Source organism: Somniosus microcephalus, chromosome 1 (genome assembly GCF_052327205.1).
Source record: "Somniosus microcephalus isolate GS21.2 chromosome 1, FLI_Smic_1.0, whole genome shotgun sequence".
Taxonomy (NCBI): Eukaryota; Metazoa; Chordata; class Chondrichthyes; order Squaliformes; family Somniosidae; genus Somniosus; species Somniosus microcephalus.
The window spans coordinates 178,671,780-178,690,587 of record NC_140987.1 but is presented as its reverse complement, the minus strand read 5'-3'; the positions used below and the strand labels follow the sequence as shown (position 1 = coordinate 178,690,587).

General features: G+C 45.7%; 1 protein-coding gene across 1 annotated transcript in view; it reads left to right on the top strand.

Moving 5' to 3' along the window:
* Positions 1 to 18,808, top strand: part of pam (peptidylglycine alpha-amidating monooxygenase) — a 255,985-nt gene that overhangs the window by 236,250 nt on the left and 927 nt on the right. The window contains exons 21-24 of the mRNA XM_085987745.1: positions 5,833 to 5,932; positions 17,080 to 17,139; positions 17,426 to 17,629; positions 18,433 to 18,495. Coding sequence (XP_085843871.1) covers positions 5,833 to 5,932; positions 17,080 to 17,139; positions 17,426 to 17,629; positions 18,433 to 18,495 — 427 coding nt within the window. The remainder of the gene's footprint in view (positions 1 to 5,832; positions 5,933 to 17,079; positions 17,140 to 17,425; positions 17,630 to 18,432; positions 18,496 to 18,808) is intronic.

Below are 18,808 nucleotides of genomic sequence, written 5' to 3'. Positions count from 1 at the left end.
TTTTTAACCTGCGTTGCTACTTTTAATGATTTGTGAATCTGTACCCCAAGATCCCTTTGCACCTCTACCCCATTTTTGAGTCTTATTTTCCAAGGAGTCGGTAGCCTCCTTATTCCTCCTACCAAAATGCACCACCTCACACTTATCTGTATTGAAACTCATTTGTCATTTACATGTCCATTCTGCAAGTTTGTTTACGGTAGAATTAATTAAAAGCTTTTAGTTCATCATGTACAAACACAATCTTTAAAAAGAAATTACTTGTCAAAAATGACTGGGATATAAAAGAACTGCATAACAATGCATCAACACTTTAGAAACGTCACTCAGCTACACGGTTATGCATCGACAAACAATACAAAAGCCCAAGGTGAGCTGAAAGAGGCTATTCATGCAATTTGTATTAATTTTAAAGTTTTCAATGTATTAGCCCAACCCTCATGTCACTATAGCAATGGCTGCACAAGCAGCAGGAGCAGCGGCTTTCCTATGGCACTGATGTGCTGTACGTCACATAAGTAATTAAAATATTAATCACAAATCAACCAGACAACCAACAAATATAAAGTGCTGTAGTTCTTTAGTTCACAGTTTTAAAAAGAATTGAACAAAAATGGATATCCGTATTTTCAACTTCAATCACTTGCATTAATAAACGTTGTCTTCTTGAACCAGCAGACCACCCATGTAACATGTCAGGAATGCAGCACTTATTCACAAGTGCAGAAAAACACATACACAATTTGCGTCACCAAATTAAAAACAAAAAGCAGGAAAAGCTACTTCAGAGATAAGCGTAAAGTAATGCATGCCAAGCGAGAGGGAGAGTAGGAGGGTGACCAAAAGATTGTTGAAGAGATGGGAAAAAATTTAAAGGAGGAGGGAGAGGCAAAGAGGACCCAGGCAGTTGAAGGCTATGCCACCAACAGTAAGAAAGAAAAACTTACATTTATATAACGCCTTTCATGATCACCGGATGTCCCAAAGTGCTTTACAGCCATTGAAGTACTTTTTGAAGTGTAGTCATTGTTGTAATGTAGGAAACGCGGCAACCAATTTGCGCACAGCAAGCTCCCACAAACAGCAATGTGATAATGACCAGATAATCTGTTTTAGTGATGCACGAAAGGGTGGAGAGGATATAGGACTTGAGAAGATTGTAGAGATAGGATGGTTTCAAATCATTGTTCCCTGGGGTGGAGAGGATATAGGACTTGAGAAGATTGTAGAGATAGGATGGTTTCAAATCATTGTTCCCTGTAAGCTGCGCTTTGTTCTGCGCTAGTGCGTGACCGGTTTCTTTTAGCGCACGGTCCCTTTAAATTTCCATGTATGCACGCTAATTATAATGGAGAAGCCACTGAGCGGCCTTTGCAGGACCTTTCCCATTACTGCGCAGCTTAGCGGGAACATTGGTTCAGACCATGGCAAGATTTAAAGAAGGGCATTACAAACTTCAGGTCTGCCTTAGAATATTCTCTCAGGTTCAGCAGTGCTGGTCATTCCTGTAAGTAACACCCTTGCCTTAAATTAAGGATGTGGCTGTACTGCCCAGTATGCATTTGCATAATAGTATAAGCTCGGAGTACAACAATAGTACCTTCTTGGATATCATGCTTTTGTGCCCTGATGTACGTTTTCCAATCTTTCAGTCAACGGACTGAAAACAATTTAGTGAGATAGGGCCAGATAAGAATTGTTGAGCTGCTTTATTTTACGGACAGCAAGTGAATGTATTAAGTAAGAGTTGTAATCGAATCTCACCAACTTCACTTCCCTCTGTGTACATAAGAATAAACTATGTCACACCACCTCGTTAGTGGGCTAACTTAACTTTTTTTAACTGGTAAACTCCCTTTCTCCTAAGAGTGGATTATTTGCAAACACCCCATAATGGACTCAAATGAATACCAATGACGACAACAACTTGCATTTGCAGTTATATAGCATGCTTAATGTAGGCATGGATGTTCAAAGCGGCATCTAAACTAACTTCAGTCTAAAGCATTTTGAATCAAGTGCTTTATTTGAATTCTAATTCCAATATACATTTTCATCTGTGTTGTTCTGTGTATTTAACTCTTAAGCACTACATGATCTTAATAGTGTTAATTGTACTTAAGTGGTGTACAACAATTAAGTGTTAGTTGTATGCAGGTGGTGGGAATTAATTGGGGACTCTCGCTCTCATATATGGGAGCAGGCTGGGGAAGGGTTGCAAGCTTATCTTGGGGGTGCACAGTGTGTAATATATGTCTCTCTGAATAAAGGCTTGTAAACAACTAAAGACTGGGCTTTATTACTCTATCCTCCACCACATGGCTATCTGACTTTTTACAAACAGTACCATTTTTAACATGAATTACACCAATATTCTCCCATGGCATAGTGAGAAATCCCAAAACTTCACAACAAGGATAAGGGTTTTAAACTTAACGGGCTCGATTTTAACGCCGCCGACAGGCGGGCTTTTAGGCGTGTGGGGGGTTAAAATCGCAAAACCTGGGGGTCGGGACCCCCCGCACCGGCCTGGTTCCTGCCTCCATGCCATTTTAACCTAGGTGTGTCTGATGGACCCGAATCAGTCCCGCCTGCAACAGGCAGGACTGGTCTTTAGGGCCCTTAAGCAGCACTCATTGGCCTTTATAATCCCATTTTAACAGGCGCTTGCCTGTTTATCCCTTTTCCCACGTAAAACACGCCTGGTGGAGATCACGCCTGTGAAACCTGGCGTGAGCACTATTGGCTTGCTGAATATCAGCTGCAGTCCCAACATTAAAGAGGATATTTGATCAGTCATCATTTGCAGGTGGCAGGACTTTGTTGTCTCAGGCCCGGGGCAACTTTTACTAGGCCTAACCACACCTGTGGAAGGTTGGAGCCTCACACACTTCTCCAGTGTGACCTCCTGTGAGACCCCTCTCGCCACCCTCACTCAGCGCTTCCTCAACTGAGGCATCTACCAGAAGCATGAGAGGCCTTTTTTTCCTTCCCCTCTTGGCATTAGAGGACCTCCAGCCACATTCGCGAAATGACACATACCACAACTGCAGAAGTTGCCATCAGAATTTTTATGAAAAACAAACAACTGATGGCATTTTTACAAAATACACAGCATTTCACCCAAGTGACTACCCTTGTGACTATTTGTGCTTTATTTTCCTCTTACGCATGCTCCTACGTAGTGGTTCCGCTGTGGCTTCAGCAGATGTGGAGGCCCCTTGCTCACTTTCCTGCTGCTCCTGTCTCGACACCTTTGGCGGGCGTCCTCTGGGGTGGCGAGCCTGTGAGGGCTCGCCAGCAGTCTGCTGCTCCTGCGGCTGTGCAGGGGTTGAGACCTCTATCTCCGTTGGGTGTGGCCTCCGGCGGGGCTCTGACCGAGGGCTCTGCAGTGGCATGGAAGTGTGAGCGCTTGGAGAGGAGCCCCAACTTCCTTGAGGTCTGCCACCAACCTCCCTCTCATGGGTCAGGTCCCCCTCAGGGGCTGCAAGTGGCTTGAGAGCAGCTTGCTGCACATCAGGGGGGGCCATGGGGACCCGTATCTGCAATGGCAGTCCTACTCAGAAGGACTTCCATGAAGGTCTGGTTTCTCTGTTCAATAGATGCCCATCGCTCCTCAAGAGATGTCATTCTATTCTGAACACTCACCATGTTTTCCATACCCTGGCGACTAACCTCCTCCATGGCCGTAGCCCTCCTCTCCTCTACCATAGCCAGCCTTGCCACGGAGGCAGCAATCATTTCCACGTAGGTAGCCATCCTTTCCATGTTGATGCGTTCATGCGCCACTGACTCCACAAAGGCTCTGCTCATGCTCACTATGGACTCCTCCCTTCGCTCCATACTCACAGCAACCCTAGAGACAAAACCTGCCAGAGACTCCTGCATCTGTGCCTGGAGTTCCATCACCTCTGATCTTATGGATGGACCCAGAGGCAGAGGGTCGACATGCAGCTGAGCCGAGCTGGCAGAGTCCTGCGCCCTCCGACGAGGACTCTCCACTGCTGTCCCTGTCACCACAATCTGCTGATGCTCTCTTGTGAGCTGTGATACACCAGCTGACCACTCTACGCTATGTCCCGAAGGTCCCACCGAGGTGTGAGTGTCTGCGCTGGTGCTGGGTGCGCTTATTTCTGCTGATGCTGCGCCCTCAGAGGTTGCAGATTCCTCTGAGGAGTCTGGCTGCTCAGGCTCTTCCTCCTGCACAGTGGGGACGGGGGCTCTCGATGGTCCTGTGGGGGAGTGAAGGATAAAGTTAGAGAAGTGATGCCAAGGTTACATGCACATTGCATTTTGCAGATGATCATAAGTCCATATGATGTAGCTTCAGAATCATTATCAGCGACTCATGCAATGCCAATGAGAGAGATGGAAAACTATTCTGTCACCAGCTTGCGGGGATGCACCTGTCTCTCCTTCCCCAACTCCCGTATCTAGGTCAGCCCCGACAATCTCCAGGACGCCTTCCTCCCAGTGGGTGAGCTGGGCTAATGAGGGCGGCCCTCCTCCTGTCCTGGCTCGTGCTCTCCTGTTGTGAGCTCTCTTTTCCTGCAATGAGGGAGACAAGTGGAGGTTGAGGGAGACAAGTGGAGGTTGAGTGAGAATGAAGGAGTGAGTGTAGAGATTGCGTAGCATAGATACTTAGAAGGAGACAAAGATGGAGTGAGGTTGCAAGACCAAGGGCCCTCACTGTGTGTTGTCGGTTGTGTTCAAAGCATCAGAGTGAGAGGGAGTGTGAGGGCTGCATGGTGGAATAGTTATGTGAATGTGAGCATAGAGAGAGAGGGAATGGGTAAGGGTGCATGGATGTGAGTGTCTAGTGGGATGTGCAGGAAGAGATTGCTAAAGCTGAGTGCTGGTGAGGAAAGGCAATGGGGATCAGATTGAGGGTGATGGAAACATCATACAGTACTTACTTTTCCAGTGCGAAGAAGGTCATGGAATCTTTTCCTGTACTGCAACCACATACTTCGTGCGAGCCCCAAGGAGTTGACTTGACCTGCCACCTGTAGCCACACAGCCTTGGTCTGGCTGGGAGGCCTCTTCCTCCCTGAAGAAGGGAACAGGACCTCCTTGTGGGCCCTAGCACCATCCAGTAATGCCTGGAGTGAAGCCTTATCAAATTTGGGGGCAGATCTGACCCTCCCGCTGGCCGTTGCTCCTGCAGGCTCCTGTGCTATCTTAATGGTGAAGTTTGGGAGCCTGCAGAGGAAGCAAGGCTTGCTGTGGACCTTAAAAGCAGCAGCAATGATGACGTCATATTCTGCGACTTTCTGACTGGAAATACTCAATTGCCAAGGCTTCCCACACGCTAGAAATCAATTGGCCAATTGAGTTAAAATTGCATCAATCTCTCAATCTCACAGACCCATTTGGAATCGTGTGGGAATCACTAAATCCGGGGAACCCGCCAATTCCCCGCACCTGAGTTAAAATCGACCCCAATGTGTTGGGGACGGGGAGCCAATGTAGGTCAGTGAGGACAGAGGTGATGGGCAAGCATGACTAAGTGTAGCACATACATTGGACAAATTGGAGTTTATGAAGGCTAGGAAGCCAGCAAGGAGAGTGTTGAAGTAGTTGAATCGATTAGGTGACAAAGGTGTATATAGAAGGGTTTTAGTGGCAAAGGGGCTGAGTTAGGAGCAAAGGTGGGCAGTGTTGTGGAGGTAGAAGTAAGCAACTCGGGGTTCAACTGCTATTGAATTTTTCAGTCACTTAGAATAATTATGCAAAGTAACCCTTTTTGTCCTTCAGATTATGTCAAGGACATCTTGGTCATTTCAGCCGAAGGAGAATGCAAATTAACATTGATTTATTTATTTTCTTAAGAACTTCCTGATGCCACATGACATTGTTGCAGCAGATGATAAGACTGTATATGTTGGGGATGTCCAAGCAACCACAGTGTGGAAATTTGTACCAGCAGAAAGTAAGCTTTCAGTTGATTCATTTTATTCGCATGACCTAGCTTGCCATTTGTTTTATTTGACTTTCACTGCTGTGTGTGTATTCTCCTACAACGTAAGTTTCTAATTATTACCTAAGCATTATTTTGAAAAATGGTCACAAATCATTTTATTTGTTTTGAAACGTCAGTTTTAAACTAGCTCTTACCAGTGTACCAAGTGACTAGTATGGTTCATGCTGTCTATCAAGTGTGAGGTGTGCAGAATTTAGACCATAGACCTTCAAATATAGGGCCCCCTCTCCCACCACCACCCCACCCCCCCCCCCCCCCCCCGAAAAAAAAATGTTTTGTCCCTGTGACCTTTGTTGCCTGGAAGGTGATGCTCCAGGCCAGTGTATATACCACAGTGATATTGTCATCATGCCCATGATCAAAATAGTGATAGGTTGTAGTGGTTCGTGTAGATCGCCACTAAATAAGAGAGTTTGACTTCGACGAACTATAAATAAGTTGTTTATTTACAGGAACAGACTAATTACATCAGGTAAGATGGCAGGTAAGATGACTGACTGTAGGAGCACCGTGGTGTAGGTCTTGTCCCAGCGGGGACTCCACGAGGACTGAGTTCGCAGTCCTGTGGGGAGCATGATGATGTCATCACGTTTGTGTTGTGACGTCATCACGTTGTTCGCGTTTCCCGCGCTTAGGGCGTCACGTGATGCGCGTCGTTGCGTCGCTGGCCGTTGAGGCCGAAGTCGGGAGGCCGGGCTGTGCCGGTGCTTGCCGCGGGAGCGGAAGATCGCATCGCTCCCATCGGCTGGCTGTTGAGGCCGAAGACGCTAGGCCGGGCTGTGCCGGTGCTTGCCGCGGGAGCGGAAGATCGCGTCGCTCCCGTCGGCTGGCCGTTGAGGCCGAAGACGCTAGGCCGGGCTGTGCCGGCGCACGCACATCACGTTGTACGTGACGTGACGTCAGCGCGCTAGGGCGCGTCTTAAAGGGGCAATGGCCCCAACAGGTAAGTTAAAAGGGCAACGGCCCCAAAAGGTAAGTTAAACATACAGTAAGGTAAGTTAAAGGGAATTATGTGTCTCAATGTAAGGGACAACCAGTGGTACCGCCACATAGGCCCCCCCAGAATTCGCTTTAACGAAAGTCCAAGGATGAGATGGTCTGACAAGCTGGTGGTCACGGCGGTCGTGCTGTCTCGACTTGGTAGGCGAGGCATGAAGATGCTGCTCGTGAGCGGATCCTTACGCGCGTCGTGGCGAATAAAACGTATCCGTCAGGCGAAGGACCGTGGAGACGTGCGAAACAGCAGTCCTTGTCAGAGTGACGGGCAGGTTGGGCGGACGCGGGCGATGTCTCCGTTGATGTTGAAACAAGTCCTTGTTCCGGCGAAATCTGCAGGAACGCCGACGGGCGATCCAGGAGGACTTGACTGGCGAGGTCGGTGAACTCGCCGACAGGTGAGCGAAACCTTCGGTAGGCTGAAACGCACGGAACGGTGTGTGCCATAGTGCTACGACGATAACACAACGGAGGGTGAAGAGTTGCTGCGTTGATCAGTGATCGGTGAGGCCAGCAACTTTCACATGGCTGATCGCGGCCGCAGGATGCCCGTTTGACCCGTCCTCTGTGTGCAGCTTCAGTAGACGTTTGCGTTTGCTAAAGGGAAAACTGGATAAAGGGCAGCAACGGTCCAGGTTGTTGTTGCTTTCGGGCGGGGTAAACTCTGTCTGGAGGGCGGCAACACTTGAAACTGTTGTAGATTTAGGAGAAAACAGCCGGGGGGGCGGCACACTTTTGTTCACGCAAGAATCGTGTAGTGGGTAACACAACCAGCAGGCTGAAGGGCTGGTGCGTCGTCGGCGGAGAAGGGGTCGTCGTTTCGCATGAGGGATGGGTCGTCGTGGTTCGCGAGGGATGGGTCCTCGTGCGCGAGGAGTACGTCCTCGTGTTTCACGGGGGTGAGTCCTCGTGGTATCCCCGCGGGGCGCGCTCCGATCTTGTGGGCCCGAACATGCTGTACCCCGCGCTTGGAGAGATGTATACTTGCTGTTGCTTTGGACGTAGAGGCGGACGATCCGTGTGGCGGTAGAAGAGTCGAATACGGAGACCGTGAGCACGTGCGTGGTCTGTGCCGCATCGATGTTCTCAGCGAACAGGGCTTCTTCCTTCATAAAGCACGAGGGAGACCATGGCTCCCTGGATTGCGGTAGCGACAGCAGAACGGCTGATGCTTTCATAGCGTGCTTCGTTTGTGAAAGACGTTCACAAACCCACCAATTGTAGCGCTGGTGGACGACTGTTGCTGTTGGTCGTGCTCTACCTCTGTGAAATTGTTCGTGAAAAACGGGCTCACCTCCAAGCTGCGCTTCCATTGCGAAGACGTTCGCAAAGACTGGGTCGCTTGTGGTGGAATCGGTGTTAGGCGGTTGCTGTTCCGTGGTTGTTCATCGGTTGTGCGTTGGTCGTCTTGTGGGAAGACGAGGGTCAGGCTGCGCGTTGCTACCGTGAAAATCGTTCACGGATACGGGGTCACCAATTGTAGCGTTGGAATTGATGGGCTCCCGTACTCACGTCGTAGGGTCACCAATGTAGCGGTTCGTGTAGATCGCCACTAAATAAGAGAGTTTGACTTCGACAAACTATAAATAAGTTGTTTATTTACAGGAACAGACTAATTACATCAGGTAAGATGGCAGGTAAGATGGCTGACTGTAGGAGCACCGTGGTGTAGGTCTTGTCCCAGCGGGAACTCCGCGAGGACTGAGTTCGCAGTCCTGTGAGGAGCGTGATGATGTCATCGCGTTTGTGTTGTGACGTCATCACGTTCGCGTTTCCCGCACTTAGGGCGTCACGTGATGCGCGTCGTTGCATCGCTGGCCGTTGAGGCCGAAGTCGGGAGGCCGGGCTGTGCCGGTGCTTGCCGCGGGAGCGGAAGATCGCGTCGCTCCCGTCGGCTGGCCGTTGAGGCCGAAGACGCTAGGCCGGGCTGTGCCGGCGCACGCACATCACGTTGTACGTGACGTGACGTCAGCGCGCTAGGGCGCGTCTTAAAGGGGCAATGGCCCCAACAGGTAAGTTAAAAGGGCAACGGCCTCAAAAGGTAAGTTAAACATACAGTAAGGTAAGTTAAAGGGAATTATGTGCCTCAATGTAAGGGACAACCAGTGGTACCGCCACAAGGTGTCCACAAAAGAGTTTTACCCATGCCAAATGCACTCTTGCATGAATGTTGAATTGGAACTTGTCTGACTTTTAGACAAAGAATTTACCATAGAATTACCTCTGAATTTTATTCTAAAGCAGCAGAAACATGATTTAAATGAAATGTGACTTTTGGAAGGGCAGATGATGTAATTTAGTGCTGCAAGACAGCAATATTTTTACATTAACTGCACAAAGTGAACCTGACCTTTATAAAGATGGATTTGCCCTCTCCACGAAAATAAAGTACGTCTAATAAAGAGAATCCTTTTTCTAGAACTGATCACAGTTTTGAAATTGCGGCTTCATCTTTGATTTGTGTTCATTTATCGCAGAAGTGTAGTAGAGAAGCCAGTGCTAGAGGAGGTTACCATTCCTGATTTCATAGAATCACAGAATGATACAGCACAGAAAAAGGTAATTTGGCCCATCGTGCCTGTGCCAGCTCTTTGGTAGAGCTATCCAATTAGTCCCACTCCCCTGCTGTTTCCCATAGCCTTGTAAAAAAATTTCCCTTCAAGTATTTATCCAATTCCCTTTTGAAAGTTACTATTGACTCTGCTTCCACCGCCCTTTCAGGCAGTGCATTCCAGACCACAACAACTCGCTGCGTAAAAAAGTGTTTCCTCATGACGCTTCTGGTCCTTTTGCCAGTCACCTTAAACCTGTGCCCTGTGGTTACTGACCCTTCTGCCACTGGAAACAATTTCTCCTTCTTTACTATCAAAACTGTTCATGATTTTGAACACCTCTATCAAATCTCCTTTGAACCTTCTCTGCTCTAAGGAGAAAAACCCCCAGATTCTCCAGTCTCTCCACATAATTGAAGTCTCTCATCTTGGTACCATTCTAGTGAATCTATTCTGCACCCTCTCTGTAGCCTTGATATCCTTCCTAAACTGTGGTGCCCAGAATTGAACATAATGGAGGAAATCTTAATCCTACTTGCTCAGCAGAAACCTGGTGGGTGGGCAGTTAAAATTGCCCTGGCTCTTACCTGTCCGAAAGCCGCCATGATAGCAACATCTGCAATTTTAACCTGCTTTCCTGAGCAGACAGCAAGGACACGTGCCCAGAGCCAACAGGATCCTTTTTTACATAAGCATGTTGCGGCCCAGTGACAACATTGAGACCCGACTGTAAGTTTCTCGGGCTTGAGCGGGGAATCCACCTGGAGTTAAAATCAGGGCCGATACACCAGCTGAGGCCTAGCGTTTTATAAAGGGTTAGCATAACTTCCATGCTTTTGTACTCTATTCCTCTATTAATAAATCCAAGGGTCCCATATGCTTTTTTGACAGCCTTCTCAACTTGTCTTGCCACCTTCAAAGATTCATGTACATATATCCCCAGGTCTCTCTCTTCCTGCACCCCCCTTAAAATTGTACCATTTAGTTTATATTGCCTCTCCTTATTCTTCTACCAAAATGTAGCACTTCACGCTTATCCATGTTAAATTTCATCTGCCATATGTCTGTCTGTCCTCCCGAAGTCTGTTGCTATCCTCCTCATTGTTTACTACTTTTCCAAGTTTTGTGTCATCTGCAAACTTTGAAATTATGCCCTGTATGCCCAAGTCCAGGTCATTTATATTAAAAAGATCAATGGGCCTCATACCAACCCCTGGGAAACACCACTGTATACTTCCCTCCAGTCTGAAAAACAATCGTTCATCACTACACTCTGCTTTCTGTCCCTTAGCCAATCTTTTATCCACGCTGCCACTGTCCCTTTAATTCCATGGGCCTCAATTTTTCTAACAAGTCTATTATGTGGTATTTTGTCAAATGCTGTTTGAAAGTCCATATACACATCATCAACTGCACTACCTTCATCAACCTTCTCCATTACTACTTCAAAGTGCTCAATCAAGTTAGTCAAACATGATTTTCCTTTAACAAATCTGTGCTAATTTCCATTTATTAGCCCATACTTTTCAAAATGGCAATTAATTTTGTCTCAGATTACTGTTCTAAGACTTTCCCCACCACCGATGTTAGGCTGACTGACCTGTAATTGCTGGGTTTATTCCTCTCCCCTTTTTTTAAACAGGGGTGTAACATTTGCAATCCTCCAGTCCTCTGGCACCACCTCCATATCTAAGGAGGATTGGAAGATTGTGACCAGAGGCTCTGAATTTCCACCCTTACTTCCCTGAGTAACATAAGATGCATTCCATACGGACAGGGTGGCTTATCTACTCTGAGGACTGCCAACCTTCTAAGTACCTTCTCTTCATATATTTTTATCCTGTCCAATATCGCTACTGCCTCCTTCTTTACTGCTACGTTGGCAGCATCCTCTGCTCCAGTGGAGACAGATGCAAAGTGCTCATTTAATACCTCAGCCATGTCCTCTGCCTTAAACAATCTACTTTTTGGTCCCTAATCAGCCCCACCCTTCCTTTGACTACCCTTTTACTATTTATTTCCTTTCCATGGAGGTGTGATAAGAGTTTTAAATACTTCATTCGTTTGGAAAAAACTTTTGCTGTCTTTAGGTTGTTGCAAGGTTTGAGTTACCCTGTGATCAAGGGGTGGGCCTCTTATCCTCTCTCAGTAGGAACATAGGAACAGGAGTAGGCCATTCAGTCCCTCGGGCCTGTTCCGCCATTCAATGAGATCATGGCTGATCTGCGACCTAACTCCATATACCCGCCTTTGGCCCATATCCCTTAATACCTTTGGTTAACAGAAAGCTATCAATCTCCGATTCAAAATTAACAATTGATCTAGCATCAATTGCTGTTTGCGGAAGAGAGTTCCAAACTTCTACCACCCTTTGTGTGTAGAAGTGTTTTCTAATTTCACTCCTGAATGGTCTGGCTCTAATTTTTAGACTAGGCCCCCTAGTCCTAGAATCCCCAACCAGTGGAAATAGTTTCTCTCTATCTACCCTATCTGTTCCCATTAATATCTTGAAAACTTCGATCAGATCAACCCTTAACCTTATAAATTCTAGGGAATACAACCCTACTTTGTGTAATCTCTCTGACGTAATAAAACTCACTACGCACTTGGTTTGAGCATAAAGCAAGGCTTTAATCAACTTGTTTCAGAACAGGGAGGTCTAGTTGTACTTCGCTAGTTCCTGTCTTACAAAATGTCCCTGGCATGCTGGGACCACGCTCGAGTATTTATACTCCTTGGACGGCGCCACCAGCTGGCCGTCCAGCATTATTTCATGAGTAGTTTCTTTATGAGGATGAGATTTATGACACTCTCCTTGTAACTTAACCCTTGAAGTCCGGGTATCATTCTGGTAAACCTACGCTGCACTCCCTCCAAGGCCAATATATCCTTCCTAAGATATGGTGCCCAGAACTGCTCTCAGTACTCCAGGTGTGGTCTAACCAGGGTTTTGTATAGCTGCAGCATAACTTCTACCCCCTTATATTCTAGTCCTCTAGATATAAAGGCCAGCATCCCATTCACCTTTTTGGTAGGGACCTTTACTTGCAGCTAAATAACAAACTAAATTACTTTTCCACCCTTCAGAAAACACAGTTATTATATGATGAGGAAATATAAAACATTGTGTGATTTTTATGGTACATAGACTGCAAGTAAAAATGAGTTGTACAACCCATCAGGCCATCCATTTCTTCCTTTAAAACAATTGGATTTTTCTTGTTCAGTATCCTCTATGCTTTAGAAATGAGCCTAAATTATTAAGTGGCAGAATTTGCATTTACTTAGTCCCTTTAAGACTTTATCGACAACATGATGCCACCTATCTAATGCTTTCTTCTGATGACTTATGAAAAGAAATCTGTTCCTTCTGCTTTTTTTTTTATTCATTCACGGGATGTGGGTGTCGCTGGCAAGGTCAGCATTTATTGCCCATCCCTAAGTAGTAGGCTTGCAGTGCCTTTTTTTTTCGCTTATGGGATCTGGGCGTCGCTGGCAAAGCCAGCATTTATTGCCCATCCCTAGTTGCCCTTGAGAAGGTAGTGGTGAGCTGCCTTCTTGAACCGCTGCAGTCCATGTGGTGAAGGTACTCCCACTGTGCTGTTAGAGAGGGATTTCCAGGATTCTGACCCAGCAACGATGAAGGATTGGCGATATACTTCTAAGTCAGGATGATGTGTGACTTGGAGGGTAACTTGGAAGTGGTGGTGTTCCCATGCACCTGCTGCCCTTGTCCTTCTAGGTGAAGGAGGTCGTGGGTTTGGGAGGTGCTGCCGAAGAAGCCTTGGCGAGTTGCTGCAGTGCATCTTGTATATGGTACACACTGCAGCCACGGTACGCTGGTAGTGGAGGGAGTGAATGTTTAAGGTGGTGGATGGGGTGCCAATCAAACGGGCTGCTTTGTCTAAGATGGTGTCGAGCTTCTTGAGTGTTGTTGCAGCTGCACTCATCCAGGCAAGTGGAGAGTATTCCATCACACTCCTTACTTGTGCCTTGTAGATGGTGAAAAGGCTTTGGGGAGTCGGGAGGTGAGACACTCGCCACAGAATACCTAGCCTCTGACCTCTTGTTGCCATAGTATTTATGTGGCTGGTCCAGTTAAGTTTCTGGTCAATCGTGACCCCCCCAGGATGTTGATGGTGGGGGGATTCGGCGATGGTAATGCCGTTGAATGTCAAGGGGAGGTGGTTAGACTCTCGCTTGTTGGAGATAGTCATTGCCTGGCACTTCTGTGGCGCGAATGTTACCTGCCACTTATCAGTCCTACTGAAGCACAATGTGGCGATACATAAGAGGTGCCAGGATTCCTCTTGCAACTTTGGGAAGCAGTCTATCGGTGAATTCAGGGATAGGGCAACTGAATAATTTGGGGTTTCTCAATCAACCAGCCAATATAAAACTGGGACACTGGTGCCTAAGATGCATTGTACCTTCCATGATATTACTACCCTCATTAGCTGCTGAGGAAGTTGGGCCAGTGTGATACCAGCACTTGAAGTCCAAGTTTGGCTGATGGCTTATTTGATAAAGGCTGTGTGTAACTGAGGTTTATAGATCAGAGGATTTCAGATTCAGTTCCTAGTTTGTGCTAAATTAGCTGCCCTCGACTGGAATGGTGGCTTAGCCTCTACATTGGTTCCTGTAATTAAAAAATTCAGCTAGAGTGCCTGCTACTAATCACTGTCCAGTAACCATTTCCTTAAACACTTCTCCGCTGCCCCCTCCACCCTCACCTCGAACAAGTGCAAGGTACTGTCCTCCTCCCTCTCAAAACAGCCGTTAACATCCCCTTTTCAGAAAACCCACCCTCGATCCCTCTGTCATTGCAAACTACCACCCCAGCTCCAACCTTCCTTTCCTCTTCAAAGTCCTCGAACATGTCGTTGCCTGCCAATTCTGTGTTCATCTTTCATGCATCTCCATATTTGAATCTCTCCAATCACCTTTTGTCCCTGCCATAACACTGAAATTGTCCTAATCAAAGTCACAAATGATATCCTCTGTGCCAGTGACGACTGTGTTTTTCCTCCCTCCTCATTCTCCTTGACCTCTCTGCAGCCTTTGGCAGTTCACCGCACCATCCTCTTCTAAAGCTTCTTCTCCGTTGTCCAGCTCGGTGGGACTATTTAAATCATTCCATGGCCTCATTCCTCCCTTTCTGTAACGCTCTCCAACTCTATAACCCCACTACTGAACTCTGTGTTTCTCTGACTCCAACCTCATCTGCACCCTCCCAACCATTGGCAGCTATGGCTTCAGCTACTTTGGTCCTACACTCTGGAATTTCTCCATTTTGGCTTGGCGTCCATTTTTTTGGGTCTAATTATGCCTTGGGTCTACATAAGAGGCGCTATATAAATGCAGTTTGTTAATTTGGCACAGGAAGTGAGAGTTTCATTGGAGTGTGAAAAATATCTCAATAGGTTCACATGCATGCTGCTTTCCTGGGTGGCAACCTAGAATTACCTCTTGGTGTCATTCAAAGAATGTGGAATATTTCTTTGCCTTACATTCGTACAACTAATTTTTCAGGGTGGCAAAGATGAGGTAGGATCAGCCTGACGTTCAGCAATGGCGTTAGGATTTCTTTGGTCTATTAGCCCCATGAGCAAGTCATCATGGCCTGTAAACCATTGCTTAGAAAAAAAATAGCAGGAGTAGGCCATTCAGCCCTTCGAGCCTGCTCCGCCATTCAATATGATCATGGCTGATCCTCTATCTCAATACCATATTTTTGTGTCTAGAAATCTATCTATCCTGTTCCTATTTATCTGTTTCTATTTCTAGCTCCTTCTTAAATATATTTAGTGACTTGGCCTCCACAGCCTTCTGTGGTAGAGAATTCCACAGGTTCACCACCCTCTGAGTGAAGAAATTTCTCCTCATCTAAGACTGTGACCCCTCGTTGTAGACCACCCAGCCAGGGGAAACATACAGTCTGTCTAGCCCTGTCAGAATTTTATACATTTCAATGAGATCCCCTCTCATTCTTCTAAACTCTAGTGAATACAGGCCTAGTCGACCCAATCTCTTATGCGACAGTCCTGCCATCCCATGAATCAGTCTGGTGAACCTTTGCTGCACTCCCTCTGTGGAAGTATATCCTTTCTTAGGTAAGGAGACCAAAACTGCACGCAGTACTCAGGTGTAGTCTCACCAAGGCCCTGTATAACTGTAGTAAGACATCCTTGCTCCTGTACTCAAATCCTCTTGCAATGAAGGCCAACATACCATTTGCCTTCCTAACTGCTTGCTGCACCTGCATGTTTGCTTTCAGTGACTGGTGTACAAGGACACCCAGGTCTCTTTGTACATCAACATTTTCCAATCTATCACCATTTAAATAATACTCTGCCTTTCTGTTTTAATTTAACTTAATTCACCACTTACCTTGTTAAAAGCAGGCCTTGCAACTGCTTTTTACAAGCGTAGCTGCTGGAGACTTGCCCTCCCGGAGAAACCTGCAAATAAAACGGAACTTCCAGGCGTACGCGCTGCCTCTCCGGTGCACGCATTCGACCTGTGAACCCCTTTAAGGGAACGGAAGTTCCAGTTTCCCGTGCATGCGCAGTGCATGCACGAAACTGGCACTTTCGTTGGGCCTACGCGTGAGTACCCAGCGCGTATTCACCCGTGGGGACCCGAAGTTCTGGCCCATAGTGTTTTCTAAAATAGAGCATCTGTATGTCCACTTATTTGCCATCACTAAGTCCGCCTAGAAACATAGAAGAAACATAGAAAAATATGAGGAGTAGGCCATTCGGCCCTTCGAGCCTGCTCCACCATTCAATATGATCATAGCTGATCCTCTATCTCAATACCATATTCCCCCTCTCTCCCCATATCCCTTGATGCTTTTTGTGTCTAGAAATCTATCTATCCTGATCCTATTTATCTATGTTTCTATTTCTATCTCCTTCTTAAATATATTTAGTGACTTGGCCTCCACAGCCTTCTGTGGTAGAGAATTCCACAGGTTCAACACCCTCTGAGTGAAGAAATTTCTCCTCATCTCAGTCCTAAGACTGTGACCTCTCGTTCTAGACGTCCCAGCCAGAGGAAACATCCTCCCTGCATCCAGTCTGTCTAGCCCTGTCAGAATTTTATACGTTTCAATGAGATTACCTCTCATTCTTCTAAATTCTAGTGAATACAGGCCTAGTCGACCCAATCTCTCCTCATACGACAGTCCTGCCATCCCAGGTATCAGTCTGGTGAACCTTCGCTGCACTCCTTCTATGGCAAGTATATCCTTTCTTAGGTAAAGAGACCAAAACTGCACACAGTACTCCAGATGTGGTCTCACCAAGGCCCTGTATACTGTAGTAAGACATCCTTGCTCCTGTACTGCTTGAATATGTTTTGTTTTCCATTTATTTGTGATTTGGACATATACACGCAAAATAATACTGACATTTGCAGTAAGCATATAGATATCTCCCTTTATAACTGAGGGATTTGGGGACAATTCTGTAACAACTCACCTTTAGAAGTTTTAGTCCAGCAACCTCTTATCTTTATATGGGAACAATTTTTATTTAATTTCAGAAGCTGAGCACCGTTCAGTAAAGAAAGCTGGACCAGGCATTGAGATGCATGAAATAGATGGTAAGTGTTCGTAGCATCTTTTAGTGCAAGTCTTTAATTGCAAAAAAGAGTTAAATTGTTCCATTTGAATAAATTAATTTTAAAAAATCATACAGTACAATAGGCAAGTTTTTAAAGTAATAATTGGATCTGTTGATTATTGAAGCAAATTTGTACACTTGAAATTGTACACTAGATTTAACAAGTTTGTATCAAAGTTATTGGTGCATGCTTGAATTCTAAAATATTACTTAGATTCCAAAGGTGGTTTATGACCATTCATATTCATATTTTTGTCAATTTTAAGCAACTGAAACATTCCTAGAAGCAGAAATAGAAGGCAAGATGAGATCGCCTGATGTGTTGGAGAAGCATAAAAGCAAGAGTGTTCTCAAACAGTCCAGTACTGTAGTTTCTCCTGTCCTTATTACATTATTGCTCATCATTCCTGTTGTGATGTTAGTGGGAATTGGAGTCTTCATCCACTGGCGAAAGGGCAAGATGTATGGAGGTACAGAACATGATTCGTGATGTAAATACTTTCTTTTTTGAACCAGAACGTATAAGCAAGTTCTAACTGTGTTTTATTGGCTTTTACCTACTTTAGCCATTAAACTGTGAGTTACACATATGTTGTTCATATAATGCATCAAATTTATACACATTTTTGATGACGATGGCAAAATAGACATTGAGGAGACAAGTGTCACAGTGAGTTTGACACTGGTCTATCCCCCTTGGGACTTGAGTTCAAATTCAGACGAGACTGATGAGATGAAAGTCTCCTCTGCCTGGAAGAACCCCATGTTAAATCTCAGTTTAGTTCCTAGAGCCAATTCTTCATTAATTCAGCAATCTTTCTCAAAATGGCAGATGTGGGAGATTGAAAATCTCACATAGGTCCAGTAGGGGATGTCCTTTAGAGATTGAGACGTGGGACTGAAGCACATTTTTTGAACAGAGTAAAGGGAGATTCACACTGCATCTAACCATACTAAAGCTGACGAGGGACTACTTAGTAACATTGTCAGGTAGGAGAGACCTTTGGTCCACCTATCCACAGTATTCCCTTGGTACATTTCTAATAACCTTGTATCCCATTTGTTGACAAGAATCCTGTCGTCTTAAGGTTTCTTTTTCCACCACCCTTGCCGGTAATATGTTCCACATACTTACCACTCTTTTAGTAAAAAAGGATCCTCCTGCATTTCATATTTTCTTTTGTTGTCCTTAATTTGTGAGTTGGTATTTTAAATAGATTATTTGTTTCTCAGAAACTGCAGTCTGACATGCTTTATTTTATCTTTATTATAGAGGATCCTGACAGCAAATTGGAGTCAATACAGTCATCAGGAGGAATCTTGGGGAGGCTTAGGGGTAAGGCAATTGTAAAATGGAGGCAAAATCATTTCCTGAATTATTGCTGTCTCCAACGTTCACAAATCTCTCCATTTTATGGTAATGCTGCAGCAACATTGCTGATTTTACATCAGACAAATTGGTTTGTTGTAGACCAGTAAACGTACAAACACCAGTGCCTAATTAAGACACGCATTGTGAAAATTTGGTAATACACTTAAATGTCTGTCTTGACTTGAAATGATTGGTGTCAAAGGATTACATACCCAGTACAAGGCAATGTTATAAACAAAGATGGACAGAAGACAGTGGATCTAAGAGTTTTCTTATA